Here is a 16,890-nt window from a genome sequence, read left to right as displayed (position 1 = left end):
TGACAAATAAAAATCCTAAGGAATTTGACCTGTATGTTACATATTCTAAAAACTTTTTTTAATTTTTTTGTTTTGACAGAAACTTTGGCTGTTCTATCTTAAGCAACAGTATTAGAATATTGGTTTTTACTTTGTAGGCTATGGTTTACTTTTTAAATGCTACTTGTTGCATTACACTGCCGACTTGGTAAAAAGCAAAAACCATGCTTTGCACTTTACTGTACAAATTTATTTACAAAAAACACATGATTTGCAACAGAAACATAATACAGTAACAAACCAAAGCACCATTTACAGCACATTTATCGACACAAATTTGCTAAGGTTTTCTACTTTATAACACAGGGCCTGAGATGAGTTTAAAAATAATCACCTTGTCTTGAAATACTTCCCAAGTTCTGTGTGTAATATCGACTTTTGCTGAAAGCCTAAAGCATTTGCAATTGAAATGTGAATTTACCGTAAAAAATGGTTAGTAAATAAATAAACAAAATCCATAAAAAATAAGTAAGAAACAGCTTTGGCTATTTACAGCAAAGTACCTGACATGCCCCAACGTAGTTTGAAGACAATAATATATATACACATAAAAAAGAGAACTTAGAACACAATTACAGCGGCTGTTTAAAAAAATTTTTTACCTTTCAAATATTATATAAAATAAGTGCTTGCATCATTTAGTTTAAATATACATTTCAGTTTAAAATCAGCTGGGGCAGTTAATATATTTATTTGTACATAATGCCTTGTATTTAATAATTGGGACAGACAACGTTCCTCATACTGCAGTGAGAACACAAAGCACTATGACATATAGGACATAGCCCGACAAACATTGAACTTGCCAAGCGTCTGTTACAGTGTCTACACTGAAAAGAAACACAAATGTGAGACTCTGTGGCTATTTCATCAACACACAGTGGTAATTGACATCGAACACATCTTTCTTGGCCTGTGTCCAAAGTCACAAAGTGCTAAAAGTAACAAAATACAAGGTTAATTAAAAAAGCAAATGTGTAAAATTTTGCATTAAGTTATAGTAGCAAGAAACCAACTAACTGGTTGACCAATTACCACAGTAATTTTTTGTCAATTAATTTTCAAGCAGCTTTTTTCAGTGGATAACAAATGTTTCAGCTATTAGGATTTATTACACACAAGTAGACTTGAAACATTGATATCAGTTTTAAACCTTTAATTAAAACTGTATGATAGTGACGAAACTAAATAATGTTTAATTAATCTATCTTACTCGTATGTATATGATCTAAATACATACTCCATTTGAACAGTGCATTGGCATCAAATTCTCTTCGAACCAACTTGGTCCTTGTCCCAGTGCTCTGTAAATAAACATATAATGTTACATGTTACACCACATAAAATGCTTCATTGTTCACACCTTATCCTATCTCGGTCACTTGTGTTTTCCTTGAGTAATAACAAACTTAAGTGGCGTTGCTCCAACGCAAGACTTGCAGTAAAAGGGCACATTTAAAAAAATCAAGACAAAAAAGCACATGCAATTTGTAAGCCAACCATTTGCACTTGATATGTTTACAAACACATAATATAGGACATACCGTAAACCTTGTTCTCTTCTTAAAGTAGGCTGCCCGGGAGGTCCAGGTCCACCTATTAACGCATAAATAAACTTTTAAAAGGCAAATGATAACTGTGGACAAAAAACTATCTAACTGACATTAGCTTTTTTGCAATGAAGTTTATTTTCGAGTTTTTTTACTACTGTAATAGCAAAGCATGTTTTTTCTAAACACCTATTCAGCCTTGATGGTGTATTTTTGTTTCCAACTCAGCGTTTATTTACGACTATGTATTTGAGGGAATTTGCTATTCAACATGGCCCTTTTTCATATACCTGAAGCTAGTTTACTTTTTATACCTGAAGCTGGTTTAATTTCTATACCTGAAGCTTGTTTAATTTAAAAGGCCCAATGTATTTGACGTATTAAACAAAAACAAGGTAGTAATGAAGTGCATGCCTCATTTTTATTTTCAAAAAACTCCCTTTATTTCAAAAGCCTTTATTCATATATATCACAGACCTGAATTCATGTAGCCATATTCATGCAACACCAATGTCTGTTCCAGATTCAGACCTGCAACAAAATTAAATGCCTAGTTATTATTTGAACAGCAATTAACATATATTGAAAGTGCTTTTGTTCACTTCAAACACTCAGTTGTTTGGGATGCATGTATTCTGCGCTAAGGTATATTTTTTTTTTCTAAAGACAAGGCAGACATTTTAGAATGTGTTATCCACCTTACCTGTTTCTTGGCGGGGTATGTCGTATTCATGTGCGGATGAAGATGGGCTTTGAACCTCTGGAAGTTGCCCTCCTGCAAGAATTTGGCCATTAGTATAGTCTTGTAATGGACTGGCTCTTCTGCTGACTCGTAGTTCTTCAAATGTTGTTCTACTCTGGGTGGCAAGATTGGTTGTTTGGGTATTTTGCTCTGTTTCAACGGGCTGTCTTGCTTCTCCTTGCATAGATTCAACAACAGGCTCCAATAGAAGGTTTGGTGCAGTGTGTGACCCAGGTTCACTTCTGTGTTGCTGTTCGAATGCTTGATGTTCAATATGAAAAGGTTGTCCAAAGTCATCAGGTCTTTCATTTTGTTGTGAAATGTTTGCTGGTGTTAGTGTTACTTCTCTATTTTCATGTGCAGTTCGTACTGCAAATTCCCTTGTTACATCAACAAAGAAATGCTCTGGAACTTGGAAGAATGCTCTTTCAGCACCTTCCACATCTCTTAAAAGTGATTCTGACTCCTGATGGTCCAAAACATGAACATTGTTATTCTGTTCTGTTTCAGTTTCTGAGGAAAGGACAGGAGATACAGTATCTGGTGGAGGTACAGGAGATTTAGTTTGTTGTGGATGGGCAAGAGATACAGTTTCTGGTGGCGGGACAAGAGATACAGTATCTGGTGGAGGTACAGGAGATTCACTTTTGTGTGGATGGGCAAGAGATATAGTTTCTGGTGGAGGGACAAGAGATACAGTATCTGGTGGAGGGACAAGAGATACAGTTTCTGGTGGATGGACAAGAGATACAGTTTCTGGTGGAGGGACAAGAGATACAGTTTGTAGTGGACGGACAAGGGATACAGTTTCTGTTGGATGGGCAAGAGATACAGTTTCTGGTGAAGGGACAAGAGATACAGTATCTGGTGGAGGTACAGGAGATTCACTTTTGTGTGGATGGGCAAGAGATATAGTTTCTGGTGGAGGGACAAGAGATACAGTATCTGGTGGAGGTACAGGAGATTCACTTTTGTGTGGATGGGCAAGAGATACAGTTTCTGGTGGAGGGACAAGAGATACAGTATCTGGTGGAGGTACAGGAGATTTAGTTTGTTGTGGATGGGCAAGAGATATAGTTTCTGGTGGAGGGACAAGAGATACAGTATCTGGTGGAGGTACAGGAGATTCACTTTTGTGTGGATGGGCAAGAGATACAGTTTCTGGTGGAGGGACAAGAGATACAGTATCTGGTGGAGGTACAGGAGATTTAGTTTGTTGTGGATGAGCAAGAGATACAGTTTCTGGTGGAGGGACAAGAGATACAGTATCTGGTGGAGGTACAGGAGATTTAGTTTGTTGTGGATGGGCAAGAGATATAGTTTCTGGTGGAGGGACAAGAGATACAGTATCTGGTGGAGGGACAGGAGATTCAGAGTTTGGTGGAGGGACAGGAGATATAGTTTCTGGTGGAGGGACAAGAGATACAGTATCTGATGGAGGGACAAGAGATACAGTTTCTGGTGGAGGGACAGAAGAATCAGTTTGTGTTGAACGGACAGGAGCTTCAGTTTGTAGTGGACGGACAAGGGATACAGTTTCTGTTGGATGGGCAAGAGATACAGTTTCTGGTGGAGGGACAAGAGATACAGTATCTGGTGGAGGTACAGGAGATTTAGTTTCTGGTGGAGGGACAAGAGATACAGTATCTGGTGGAGGTACAGGAGATTCAGTTTCTGGTGGAGGGACAAGAGATACAGTATCTGGTGGAGGGGCAAGAGATATAGTTTCTGGTGGAGGGACAAGAGATACAGTATCTGGTCGAGGGACAGGAGATTCAGAGTTTGGTGGAGGGACAGGAGATATAGTTTCTGGTGGAGGGACAAGAGATACAGTTTCTGGTGGAGGGACAAGAGATACAGTATCTGGTCGAGGGACAGGAGATTCAGAGTTTGGTGGAGGGACAGGAGATATAGTTTCTGGTGGAGGGACAAGAGATACAGTTTCTGGTGGAGGGACAAGAGATCCAGTATCTGGTGGAGGGACAGAAGAATCAGTTTGTGTTGAACGGACAGGAGCTTCAGTTTGTAGTGGACGGACAAGGGATACAGTTTGTGTTGGACGGACCAGAAATTCCGTTTGTGGTGGACAGACAAGAGATTCAGTATTTAGTTGACGGACAGGAGATTCTGTTTTCAGTTGACGGACAGGAGATTCTGTTTTCAGTTGATGGACAAGAGATTCAGTTTGTGTTGGACAGACAAGAGATTCAGTATTTAGTTGACGGCAATCTTCTAAATCGAAAACACAGACAAACAAACTTTGAAAAAGGATCAATAACAGGGTTCAACAACCTTTTAAACGACGCATGCCAATTTACTTGTTTTTTTTCCATGTAGCAATGTCTTGCCAACATTTTTCTGAGTAATAGTCGTTTGTGCCAGCTGAGATTAATTTTAAGGAGAGAGCAGAGCGTTTAGTGAAAGTAGACTGTATTTTAAGAGAATGGCATGATAAGAAACTAACAACAAGCAATGTAACGTGTTAAACTAGTACTTCACTACGAACAAATTAGTACTTCATTTTGTCACTTCACTACCACACTTTGTCACTTTTGTGACCCTGCTCTATTAGTTATTAAAAGTGAGAGATTGATTAGAATATGTGTCTGATTTCTAAGTTCTGTTGTGCTCTATCTGAGCATCCTAGATTTTGCAAAATGAAATGGTCAATTTAGTTCTAACCTGACGAAATGCAAGTAGCTCCTGATGTTTTAGGTGTTCTACTGTCTGACTCCATTTGATGAAGTTGTGACATTAGCTGCATTTTAAGATAGGAAAACAATTTTGCATATTTTCCCGCAATTAACCACTCAAGGATATAGTAATTGCAATATATATGTTACCTTCAAGGCTTTCAAGTACTTTTCTTGTTGACAAAGCAAATCTATAAAACAAATGACATAATATTGTAAACCGAGGCAAAAAGTTGGTGATCAAAATAACATGTTTAGTTTGAAAGTAGTTATCATTTAAATTTGTAGAACATAATCGATTTTTACTGCTAATCACTTGATTTTTACTTGAGATTATTTATTAATGATGTAATACCATGTTATCAGACTGATGTAATACTATTTTAGCAGATGACTTGTATCTACTAAATTGTTAAGGTGTAACATATATATAGTATAAAAGTGTAACATAGTGTATTTGTGCAAAAACATCATATTGTACCTTCATACATCCTGCTGCCCCCCTCGTGTACTGTGTTTATGCTGACATAAAAATCTTCTCTTTGATTGTCATCCTTACCACAGGAATTATAGGTACGGTTTGCACCTGTCAGATTATACAGTAAATTTATTCCACTAAAATAAGAGAAATTGTAACTAGATGGAGTTTTTGAGGTTAACATGTATACTGGAAACCATTCTTACCTTTTGCTGCAGAATTGGAACTCCGAGGAGAAGTATTGCGCAGATTAACCATGCTATTAGTATGTCGCAAGTTCTTGCCTGTTTAAACAAATATTACCCAGATTAGTATAAAACACAAGTGTAAAAGACTACTAAATTACAGGCTCATACCAGTTAATCAGTTATTATATTGAAATGTATAGGATTGAAAAAAATCTAACTGTATATACTATGTATCTTCTTAGCTGAGACTTTAGTCTACAGCAGTTGGCGTTTAAACTGTGCATTATGTATTATCAATTGTACAATTGTGCAAGTTTTGTGTGTCACATCGAGATGTTGATAAACTACCTTTTCTTCTTAATTGCTGTTTTTGTTCCTCAGTATTTTCTTTTTTCAATGAAGCTGGAGTTTTGAAGATATTTTCAAAGGCTGGGAATAGCAAGAAAAAAAAACTTTTTTAAATCAACTAAAAATTTGGTTTGAAAAGGATGAGTTACAGCTGTACAGACAGCATGACATTGTTAATGAATTCCAGGAAAATATGGTTTAAATAAATAATAAACTGTTCCGATTTTCTGCCCTAGCTATTAAAAATGGTTAGACAGATATTATAAACCAAGTAAATGTACCAATCCATAATGAATCAGCTAGTTTTGCTGTTATAAGCATGTTATATGTCTAAATTAAATGTATATAACCTTGGAACTTAGTTCTAGTTGAAGTTATTTTTTTCTTCGTTGTCTCTTGTTTCATTGTAGGTTTTGAAACTGCACCTTAAACAAATAAGTTTGATGTGTCAAATTGTATACTTTACTACAGACAATCCAGGTAGCTTAATTCATTGAATTAATCCCAACTGCAGTCATTTGTTACAAAATGTATTTAATGTATATCTATTGCAAGTTGTGTCAGCAGGGGTGCACACCATTTCTACATTTCTTTTTCATTTAAAATAAGCATGCTTAAAGGACTAAACTCGCTTAATTGCTAGTTTTTAAACTGCCACAATGTGTTGAGAAAATATAGTTTGTAATCCAGGCAAGCTGTTACAAATTAGAATTTTTTAGTCATTCCGGACAGCCACTGTCAATTGTAATGCAAGTAAACATATTTAGTTATTAGTCGGAGTATTTATTTATTGGCCAACAGGTTTTGCATGTTTTATTAAATACTGTATATATGCTATGAATACCTCCAACATTGTGAAATAATTTTTCCCTTCCTGTTTCTTTGTTTTGGGTCATGTGATGTCCAAGTACACCAGAGCTATACATACAAACAAATATGTATAAATTTATAATATACAACATGCCTTTTTTCTCTTACATACCTGATTCCCTCATTCTTTTCGTGTGGAACTTCATTCAGCTGTAATTTATTCATATTATTTATGACTACTGGTTAAAACCAATATTAATCTTCAAGAATTGGTAGTCTCTGTGTCACGCCAAATTAGAAATAATGCGCATACTGTTTCAGGTGTACAATGTCAAACTTCACTGTTTACCACATGTAATGACTAAGCAAATATCACCATTGAATTAATAACATACGACAACAAGGTGCATGAAAAAAAAATACATGAACGAATGTTGAGTTTTTTGGAATTCATGACATAGAACAAGGCAAATGAAATGAAAAGCAAAGTAGGTGTTGATACATGCCACATCAGTTGACATCAAAACAGGAATTACTTTATTTTGCGTATCTTTTTAAAATGTTTCCAAAGATACGAAATTCCAGGGTTGTATAAACTAAACACTAATGTAATACTAAATTTGGCTATACCACCTTAACCATGGTATTGCCAAAGCAGTCTAAAAAATGTGAAACACAACAACACATAACTTACTATGCATTTATAGGTTTGATGTTATTCCATGCTTTGTCAATTAACGACTTTACATGTATGCAATGAGAACCTGCTTTTTAGATGTGACCCGGTTTAATGCACCTTGTTCAAACAACAAACAATCCATAAAAAAGCTTAAGAATAAGTTGGGTTTGCTTAGCATAGCACACATTTTTGTATTTTGGAACTGAAACCAGTTTTGTTGTATTTGAATTTGTGTCTACATGAGAACTTACCACTCTTAATTCTTCATCATTATTTAATTCTTCGTCAAACGAACAATTGCTGCTGCTGCTCCCTGAGTTTCAAATGCAATTTTAAAACTTATATCTATAGTGTTAAGACAGTTGTAAACATGTATTTACCTTTACGCTCCATTCAATTCTTTCAACACAGTTTTGTTTATTACTTGAGATAAGTGTAAAAAAATTACGTGGTTACCCTGAAATGCAGTAACAAAACTATGCTTAGATTAAAATTTTGTTATTTTGCATTAAAAGTGCAAAATATAAAGCATTTTTTCACTGATTTGATTTTTTTAGATGATCCAATACACAATCCTCAAATTACATTATTCCTGGACAACAAACATGACACCTTGGGGTATATTTGTGCCATATAAAAATAAGGTTTGTATGAATAGTGTATAAGAATAGTGTTTTGTATGAATAGTGTTTTGTATGAATAGTGTATTGTAATGTTATTTTTTTTGCAGCAAGAATGTAAAATTAATCATAGTGCAGATTTCATTCTTATATTCTGACTCATAAGTTGATTCAAATTAATTTTGCTGAATCAATCTTTAAGTTATAACGTTGTATTACATTGTTCCAGCTTCCTATTAATACAAGTTTTAAAAATAAATGTTTATCAAATGCATAGTGATGTAGAGCAGTGTTTTTAAAACTTTTGTAGTCTTAGAACACTTTATGCATTAAAATATTAGGGACACCATACGAAATTTATAATGATACGATAAAACAAACAAGCACTCTTACTCAAAATCAAATACTGTATTGTCCTTTTACTGTACAGATACACACAAACACCAGTTGAAAATCACTGATATATATTTTTAAATTGCTTCAGCATCATGGAATTAACTTGACAAGAAAACAATTAGGCTGATGATGATCAGAAAATAAGAAAGCTCTTCCAAAACTAAACAATTATGGTAACTATCAACTGTTCTCCTCAACATTACCATTGTTTGCATACCTTTTTTAATTGTAACTAACTATTGATGTTATGACTTATTTATGTGCCACCACATCATACTAACAACTAAACTAGTATATACTTAAAGAGTGTGGTTTATTATGAAATATTAGCATTGCAATCTAATGGTATCATGCTGTCATTTGAATGCTTGGACATTGGAGCAAAGCAAGCTGGAAGCATTGTCTAAGTCAGTGGTTCACAACCTGGGGTCCTCGGACCCCCAAGGGGTCTGTGAGATGGTTTCAGGGGGTCCGTGAAGGCAAACATTAGTAGTAGCATTTACAACAGTACAATATTTTTAGTTTCCCAAATAATGCAAACTGTTTATCAAACCCTTGGATCAGGAAACCTTGTGGTTGTTACCTCCATTGTGACATCACAACACACATTAACAATAGAATTCTTTGTGCCTTGTTTTAAGTACTGTACACCAGAAAATTTATCTCTTTTAGTGCATTGAGTGCTACAGTTCAGAACTTTATTGAGATTAAAGGACTGTGAAGGTTGATTAAAATTCTGCCCCCCAAAAAACAAAAGTATATAATAACGTATAAAGCAGGGAACGAAAAAAGGCTAAATTACATTGGGGGTCCGCGGACCGATAAAATTTATAAAAGGGGTCCGTGACTACAAAAAGGTTGGGAACCACTGGTCTAAGTCATATGCTTGAAACTTTTTGCTTTGCATTGTTAGAAATTAATAAACATACCAATATCCAGTACACAAACTCATATGGAAAACATCTTAATCTCAATAATTCCAATCCATTACCACAATATACATAATGGCTGAAAAATAATAAACACCTAGTGTCATTGCGCAACAATGTCTTTGTTCCCCTTTTTACCTTTTAGTTTGCCTTATCCACTTGCTAGGTAGCACACAAAACTCGACACACACACACACACACACACACACACACACACACACATATATATATCTAAATGTATAAATTGAAAATTAAATAAAGTTGTTTTCATGCCTTAATTCTCTATTTTTAAGTTATTTTTTCTCTTTTAATGCAAGCAGTCATACGTGTACACCTGTTAGGGGCCTGATTATTATTCCGCAATAATTTTCATGTAGCACTTAAGCCATATACTATTAACCTTGTTTCAAGAGAGGGAATAACTTTCTACCGTATGGACCTGCTATGTTTGTTGCAACTGACATACAGAGGTTTGGCCATGGAGATGATGCAAGCCGCGAGGTTAGCATTGTTTTTGTCGCTCCATTGCTTGAAATACGATATGTAACTGCGTAATTTTTCGGCGCGACAGCTACGCATAAACTAAGCCGTCCAGACCAAATGCAAATATCTATGAAAACTTCACAATTTTTTGAAACGAACATAAAGTTTTAGTACTAAAATACGTACACATTGTTAAACTTAAATCTTCAAAAGTCATCAACCAGTAGCCTGCAAGCATTCCCTTCTGTATATATTTCGGACATTGCATTCTCGTAATGCTAGTTAATAATCTCTACACTAGAGCTAGAGGTTAGTGCCTAATTGTAACTTTGTTTGACGTCCGATCTTCGTCGATTTGACTGTGAAATGTTACCTTTAGTTGATATCGTTGCTCGTTTTACACAACTACCGACTATACCGAAAAAACATTACAAACAACGATACCATACCAAGAAAACTAGACCCAGAAAATGTGCATTAACTTGTTACTGCGATACTGCGACAAGCTTTTCGCGTAAGAATATTTTACCACATCGTCGGTAAACTGTTTTGTTTGTCTAAGTTGATAAGACAAAGACTGTTGTGCTGTCGTTCCAACAGCAAAACCGTTTTTTTCTGTCCTCAAGTACCACTTTTAAACACAATTGTCGAAGCCATTAAATGTTATTTTGCCTTGCAAAATGTAGCCCTCATTTTGAAAATTAATTTTAATTTACGTAAATATTCTATTTATCCTATGTTTGTACCTTCTGGCAGAAAGTTTGATGTCACCGACTTTGTAAGCTGACTTCTGTAACGTGCTTTTATACCGTCCACAAAAATAAATATTAAAATCTTTCGTGTCTAAATGAAGCGTTCGTCACCTGACTGATTTGTTTTGTAACTATGTTGCAGACTGATAGTTGACTAATTGCCGAGTGTGCGTCTTTCTGCACCGAACCGTGGGTTCGAATCCCATCGCGGCTGGATTTTTAGCTATGCTTTTCTGCTTGGATATGCTGGAAATCCCTTTTGACTCAGTGCCACCTCTCTTGTGGACCATGGTGTACTATAATTTCTCGTCATGAGAATACGTTTTCACATACATTTCTTTGTCTTATGAACTAATTGTGTTCTATTCCAGAGATCACCGCTCAAAATGTCAATCTTGGCCGTGAAGATTTTTTTGCGTATGAGAGACTTCTTGTGGATTGAAGCATATCCTTTTTTTCAATTATTATTGAGTTTATTCCGTACGGTAAAGTAAAAACACACCAAGACCATTGCACGATACAACAATCATCAAGCTGGAAATAGCCACACAAAGTTGAAATATTATGGAGTACACTGTTTGTGGATTCAGATTAAACGCGCTGAAACTGCATTGTCGTTTCACGGTCGTAAAACTACTTCAAACAGACACCGCTTCTAGGAAGGATATCAGTTTTTGTGTATTATGCGGTGGTCTGATTTGCTACTAATTCCGTGACTGTGGGTATTTTTTGGTTGATTTGTGTGACGTAGACGTTTTTGTTCATGTTTCCAAAAGCGTCTATGACGTTTAAAATGTAGACTAAATGGGCAAAGCCTTTTCGTTTTTTGTCAGTATTTTTTCTGTGCATCCAACTTTACCCACTCGATCGTTATTATCAGTCGCGTTGTCTCTTCAAACATGCTGTATTGTTTCCCGTGCAAGGAAAAAAATGCTAATTGAACTCGGCAATTTTGAAGTGGTTGATAATAGCTTCACACATCCTGTATAATGTGGTTCTGCTGGTAGGCTATATTGCGGTTTTCAATTGGCCTTGTGTGAATGATAGCGTAACGTTAGTGCAAATGAACTAAGTGTACTTTGGTACATTTGCTTTTATGTTTTTGAACTGTCATGTGTATTTTGTAGTAAGTATCTAAATGCAAGTTATAAAATACTATTTGAGAATATAAATTTTTGTTCTCGCTTGTAACGTTCTTTTTATGGGAAAATATCTTAATGGAAAAACTGAGTAGGAACTGTGAAGGTGAAACGCAGCAACTTTTAACAAAGCCTAAGTAGTGTCGGTCATCTTAAGGCCAAAACACAGGTCGATGGGTGTCACGAAATTGATTTAGTTTGGTCATGTTGGTGCTGTACGTCATATAGACCCACAAACAATACGGTTGTAACGAAACGAAGCCCAAATTGGGGCAGAGAGGCAAGTCGCGGTGGAATGACATGCCTCCCTCCGCCCAAAAGAAAAAGCTCGTTCGGTGATCTCCTGTGCATTTGTACCTCTGAAGATTCTTTAGATATCTTGTGTATTTTGGGAAATATCTCACAGAGTTTTTCTGAGCAGGTTTTCCACCAACCTAGGAGATTGTTTGCGCACAATCCTAAAATGTTTTGCGGTAATACTTTTGAAAGGAGTTAATTAAACTTATAATTTCGATTTAAAAATAGTAAAAAGTTAAACGTTCTTGCTAAATCCGAAACTGGTTATATTGGCCATGATATTTATTAATTAAGCAGCGCGTCCTTTCTCCTCTATTTGAACATTGTGACGTCATTGCCTTTTTAACAATTGTCGTGACGTCACTAACAAACAATCATGCTAGAAGTTGAAAAAGTCCCCCCTCTGAGATTTGCAAACTTGTATGTTGCACAAGACTGACGTAATCGGATTTGAAAAAGGCGAATGTGACACAAGGTTGTTGAAATCGTAGAAAGAAGTCGTTGGACAGTTCGTGTCATGCTGAATTAGTGAATTTGATCAGTTGTTGTCAAGTGACGTACAAAGTAGTGCCGAATTATTAAATTGAAGAAGGTGTCCGTTAATAAAGTAGTTTTTGTCGTTTCTGAAGCCTTTTTAAATGTGTTAGAATTTTATGGTCAGTAAGATTGTCACGTAGAATAGGTAACGAAAACTGTTGCTGTGTAGTTTGCGTTATATTTGCTTGGCGACATCATGTGTTTATGTATTTGGTATTTGCAATGTAATTGTATGTAAACGAATCGTGACTAAAGTTATATTAGGACAGCTCAAAACACCAGTGAAGTGGCCAAACACTAAACTTTGTTTCGAAAATGGGTGTTCATGCTTTTTGTCTCAATCGTTCAATCAGCTTGTCACGTGAGGTTCAAGTTCAAGAAAAAAGAAAGCGGGAATCTCGAGTTATCGACTGCATCGTTGCAAGTTTTTCGGGTGCAGGAATTAAACTTGTAACAAGTAAGAAGTTGTTAATAGAGCCAAAACAACACAAAAATACGGAAAAGGGATGCTTTAAAGGTAGGAATTTTTGTCTTTTGATTGTCACACCAAATGTGCATGTTAAAACGAAAAGTACTGTGAGAACGTTTTCGGAGTTTTGTGAATTTTACGGCCGGAATTAGTGTAAAATGTAATTGTCGTGTTCGTAGGTTTGTGTTAATTTGTTAATTACATGGCTTGCATTTTTAGTCTTTAGTTTCTTCATATGTTTGTAGCTTTAAGACAATTGCCCAAATCCTTCAACAACAATTTAAGACAAACATGCTGTACAAGGTTTTAATTACTGCATTTTTATGCAGCTACACATGCCATTACAAGTTACAAGTACAACCATTACCAATCACAAAGCAATTTGATCATGTCTACATATATATTTTTAAGTATTTATACTTCATGCTGTCTATTTTTATTTGGCTTAGTAAAACAAAAAAAGCTATAATATGGCACTGAAACTAGTTCACTTGCTTACAAAAAAGTGATTGACAGCAGGGCAAATTTTGTACAATGTCGACAGTGGTTTAAAATTTTTTTTCACCAACAGTGCATGAATAAATTCTTTGGTTTTGGCTAATTTTTGACGTATGCAGTAATGAAAAACTACAGTGCTTTCATATGATCTAAAATGAACTATCCGGGTGGACATTCATGGTCAAATGATCGGTAGCAGTGCAGACACGTAGACATGTGGCAATAGGGGCATGACCAGTACAATAAGCGTATAGGTAGCTGGTATGCACATCCAACACATTGAAAAGATGGACAATGGTGGTTTCCATTTTCAATTTCAGCTACACATAGACATAATGTACATCTTATGCACCGTTCTTGGGGCTCATCTCCATTCATTAGAAACTGTAAAATATTTAAACAACACAAATCACAACAAAGTCCTTTAAATCTTTAACCAACCTTTTTTTACGGTGCAAGTGTACAATGTTATAGTGTATGTTAACCATTTAAAACAGTGATAACAAGTGCTGTAAATGTGGTAAACAGTTTCTACATATTGCTTTTAGTCACTGTCTGGGTATACAATGATTGTCTGGTTGCACAAATCAAAATAAGAAACATTGTACTTACACCGCAAGCACAGTGTTGCGGCAATGAGTAGTCTTGGAAACTTCTCTGTAATCCGATTTGTGCACTGTAGACAAAATATTGTACAAATCAAATTTTTTAAAATATGGATACACAGCCAATTTGGTTCTCTCTTACGCACCGAACATTCTGTTGTTGTGGAGCAGAATTCTGCAACTGGGGTGGTGCCGGGTGGCCTAAGAAGCATATTTTTGTATTTATTTCAACAGAACGATTATTATTGTGAAGGTTTAGTTATGTTTTACTATATTTGGGAGTAATCACCTCCTTACTTTCAATAAAATGCACATAAACTCATATACATACATTTGAAAACATTATTGTATTTTGATTTTATGAAAGCTTGAATGTAATTCATTTGCTTAATGCTTACCATAACTTGCAAGCTCTAAATAGCCACGGTCAAATCTGGCAACAGATGAAACTGATGGGACAAACACTCCAATATCTAAACAGTAGCATGGTGTTAAAAAAGGTACCCAGCATAAATAAACACAGGGTTAGTTTCAAAACTGTGCTCTTTTGTGGTTATTTCAACTCACAGCAGCTTCCAAACGTTATATAGTTCTACATATACACGCCAAAAATGACTATTAGCTGGTTAAAATGTTCTCCATTCCTCACCTTGTTCTTCCACCTGAACTGGTATTGTCTCGACTGCAACTGCAGCATCGGAGGCTCCATGATGCAAGTCTAGACCGTTGCTCTGGTTTGCAGTTTCCGAATTTTGTTGGGTGTTGGTAGAAGGTGGAAGAGTTTGTAGAACATGTGCAGCTGATGTAGCAGGATTCTCTTCTGAAAGAAATCTCTCTGGTACACTGACATTTTCAGCCAAGTTTAGGTCATGACTTTGTGATGTGTCTGCGGCCAAATCCTGTAGGCTCATAGACAAAACAGTAAGTTGAAGTGGCTCTTCATCTGTGGACAATCTCCCTGGTGGCAGCACAGCAACATCGCCATTAAATGGAATGATTGGTCTGCCTTCTGCATCTAGTCTGTTTGTTTCAACACCATCCTCAATGTCAGCACTTGGGGCTGCTTGCAGGACTATAAATACACAATAAAAGGTAGTTTTATTTACGTTCAGGTGCACAGTAGTGCATTCTATACCATTATTAGATTCACCACGGGTTTCAAGTGGTATAATGTTGACTTCACTGGTTCTGAGTGGTTCTTGATTGGAAGCCATATTCGCTTCAGTGCTGCTGGCTGCCATATGACTTTGTTGTGGATTTCCATGTATCTCTTCATAGCTTGGAACCATCCTTGGTTGTTGCCTGAGTGGTTCAGCATTGTCGATTTCTTCTTGTGGTATTGGTACTGTTCCTTGGCCTTGATCGTTTTGTTCTACATATGTTGTTGGACTATGAATGAAAGCTCTTGTGTGCACGTTGTCCACTTCTCCATTTTCAACCTACATAAAGTCAAATATATATCACCACTTTTGCACTTCTTAAACTTGTGCAGAAGTTGTGTACACATATACACAAAGTGACCGCCTTTTTCTGGAAACACAGAAACACAATTGTATTGTTAGTGTGTAGTATGTATTTATTGCAGTCATATTTTGTTGATTGCTCTTTAAACCTAAATTGGGCAAATTAAATGATGGTTTGTAAAATCTATGCATGTTACTAAATTAGCGACATTGTAAATGATGAATTGCGATAAGTTTGTATTTACCAAACATTCCATGTTTAACCTAAAACTGGTGTGCAAAACTTTAAATACTTAACAAAGTTTGCTAGTCTCTGCTCTAATTGTGCTTGTGAAACAAGTCTATGAGACATTACTTACCTCCATATCAATTTGAACAGGTTGAGAGTCTCTCACTGCGAGTACAATGCTAAAAAACAGAGGACGATGTTCATATACTACATACATTTAGTGTCTTTTGGGGTCTTTACTGGTTCATAAAGGTAAGCTCATTTTAAGTTATGTTCTTGTATGTAAGCATTCTGAAACTTCATCTATAGTATGACCAAACCTACATTTACACTTTTGTCAGTTTTGGTTTTCAATAAACTCTTTTTGTATTTTTACATTAAAGCACACAGTGGGAGTATATAATACAAACAAAACACACATACATATTTTGTTGACCTATTGGCTTCAGTTGTCCTGGAACTTTTTCAAAGCTGTTAAAACAAGGTACAAAATTCAAAACCTGTATACATTACCTGCTTTCTAGAATAAATGTCCACATTGGAACTCATTCTTATACTATTTAGAGCACAGACACCACACTTTTTTGTGATAAATGATTTGGTAACTGCAACATGTGTTTGTTAATGAAAGGCCAGTTGAGTGATGGCCTTATCCGGCCCGGGTGGAGTGACTATTCGTTTGTGTTATTGTTCAGCTAACCAAGTAAAAATAACAAGGGTACAACTTGACACTAGTTGGTTGCATTACACCACTTCGAAACATTCATTAATTTTAGTAGTTTGTTTATCCATGGTACAGAATATGCCAAGATGGGGCACATTTGAAATTAGTTAGGACGTATTTCGTTGTGTGTTTATTTTTCCCCATGATCTGAAACTTCATAAAAAAATTTTTTACTTACCAAATATTTATGTTAGACCCAATATCAACCATTGGTTCAGATTC

The 16,890-nt window shown here is 35.8% G+C and overlaps 2 protein-coding genes across 2 annotated transcripts; both read right to left on the bottom strand.

Moving 5' to 3' along the window:
- Window positions 1–210: 210 nt before the first annotated feature.
- Window positions 211–8,053, bottom strand: LOC145217872 (uncharacterized). Its single transcript, XM_080085241.1, has 15 exons — window positions 7,908–8,053; window positions 7,779–7,840; window positions 7,021–7,058; window positions 6,883–6,956; window positions 6,389–6,463; window positions 6,039–6,119; window positions 5,709–5,786; window positions 5,506–5,610; window positions 5,175–5,215; window positions 5,014–5,089; window positions 2,293–4,563; window positions 2,067–2,120; window positions 1,584–1,635; window positions 1,280–1,343; window positions 211–974 (listed from the first exon to the last, which is right to left on the bottom strand). The coding sequence occupies exons 1-15, from the start codon at window positions 7,918–7,920 to the stop codon at window positions 753–755; spliced, it is 3,306 nt and encodes a 1,101-aa protein (XP_079941367.1). The 5' UTR covers window positions 7,921–8,053; the 3' UTR covers window positions 211–752.
- A 5,394-nt stretch (window positions 8,054–13,447) lies between these two features.
- Window positions 13,448–16,116, bottom strand: LOC145217875 (uncharacterized). The gene is made up of 7 exons (XM_080085246.1): window positions 16,075–16,116; window positions 15,388–15,691; window positions 14,902–15,324; window positions 14,651–14,725; window positions 14,399–14,453; window positions 14,260–14,323; window positions 13,448–14,031 (listed from the first exon to the last, which is right to left on the bottom strand). Exons 1-7 carry the CDS (start codon window positions 16,078–16,080, stop codon window positions 13,807–13,809), a joined length of 1,152 nt encoding a protein of 383 aa, XP_079941372.1. The 5' UTR covers window positions 16,081–16,116; the 3' UTR covers window positions 13,448–13,806.
- Between the last annotated feature and the right edge of the window lie 774 nt (window positions 16,117–16,890).

The sequence above is a fragment of the Phallusia mammillata genome, chromosome 3, assembly GCF_965637545.1.
Source record: "Phallusia mammillata chromosome 3, kaPhaMamm4.hap1.1, whole genome shotgun sequence".
In the NCBI taxonomy this organism is placed as follows: domain Eukaryota; kingdom Metazoa; phylum Chordata; class Ascidiacea; order Phlebobranchia; family Ascidiidae; genus Phallusia; species Phallusia mammillata.
This window is presented reverse-complemented; position numbering and strand designations above follow the sequence as displayed.

Excerpts from the sequence above, each read along its gene's own strand:
- LOC145217872 (XM_080085241.1), bottom strand. Across the intron at positions 2,121-2,292 it reads CATACCCCGCCAAGAAACAG|GTCTGAATCTGGAACAGACA; the intron begins GTAAGGTGGATA and ends ATTTTGTTGCAG. Across the intron at positions 975-1,279 it reads CAATGCACTGTTCAAATGGA|CACTTTGTGACTTTGGACAC; the intron begins GTATGTATTTAG and ends TGTTACTTTTAG.
- LOC145217875 (XM_080085246.1), bottom strand. Across the intron at positions 14,454-14,650 it reads TTTAGAGCTTGCAAGTTATG|GCCACCCGGCACCACCCCAG; the intron begins GTAAGCATTAAG and ends TATGCTTCTTAG. Across the intron at positions 14,324-14,398 it reads CCACAACAACAGAATGTTCG|TGCACAAATCGGATTACAGA; the intron begins GTGCGTAAGAGA and ends TTTTGTCTACAG.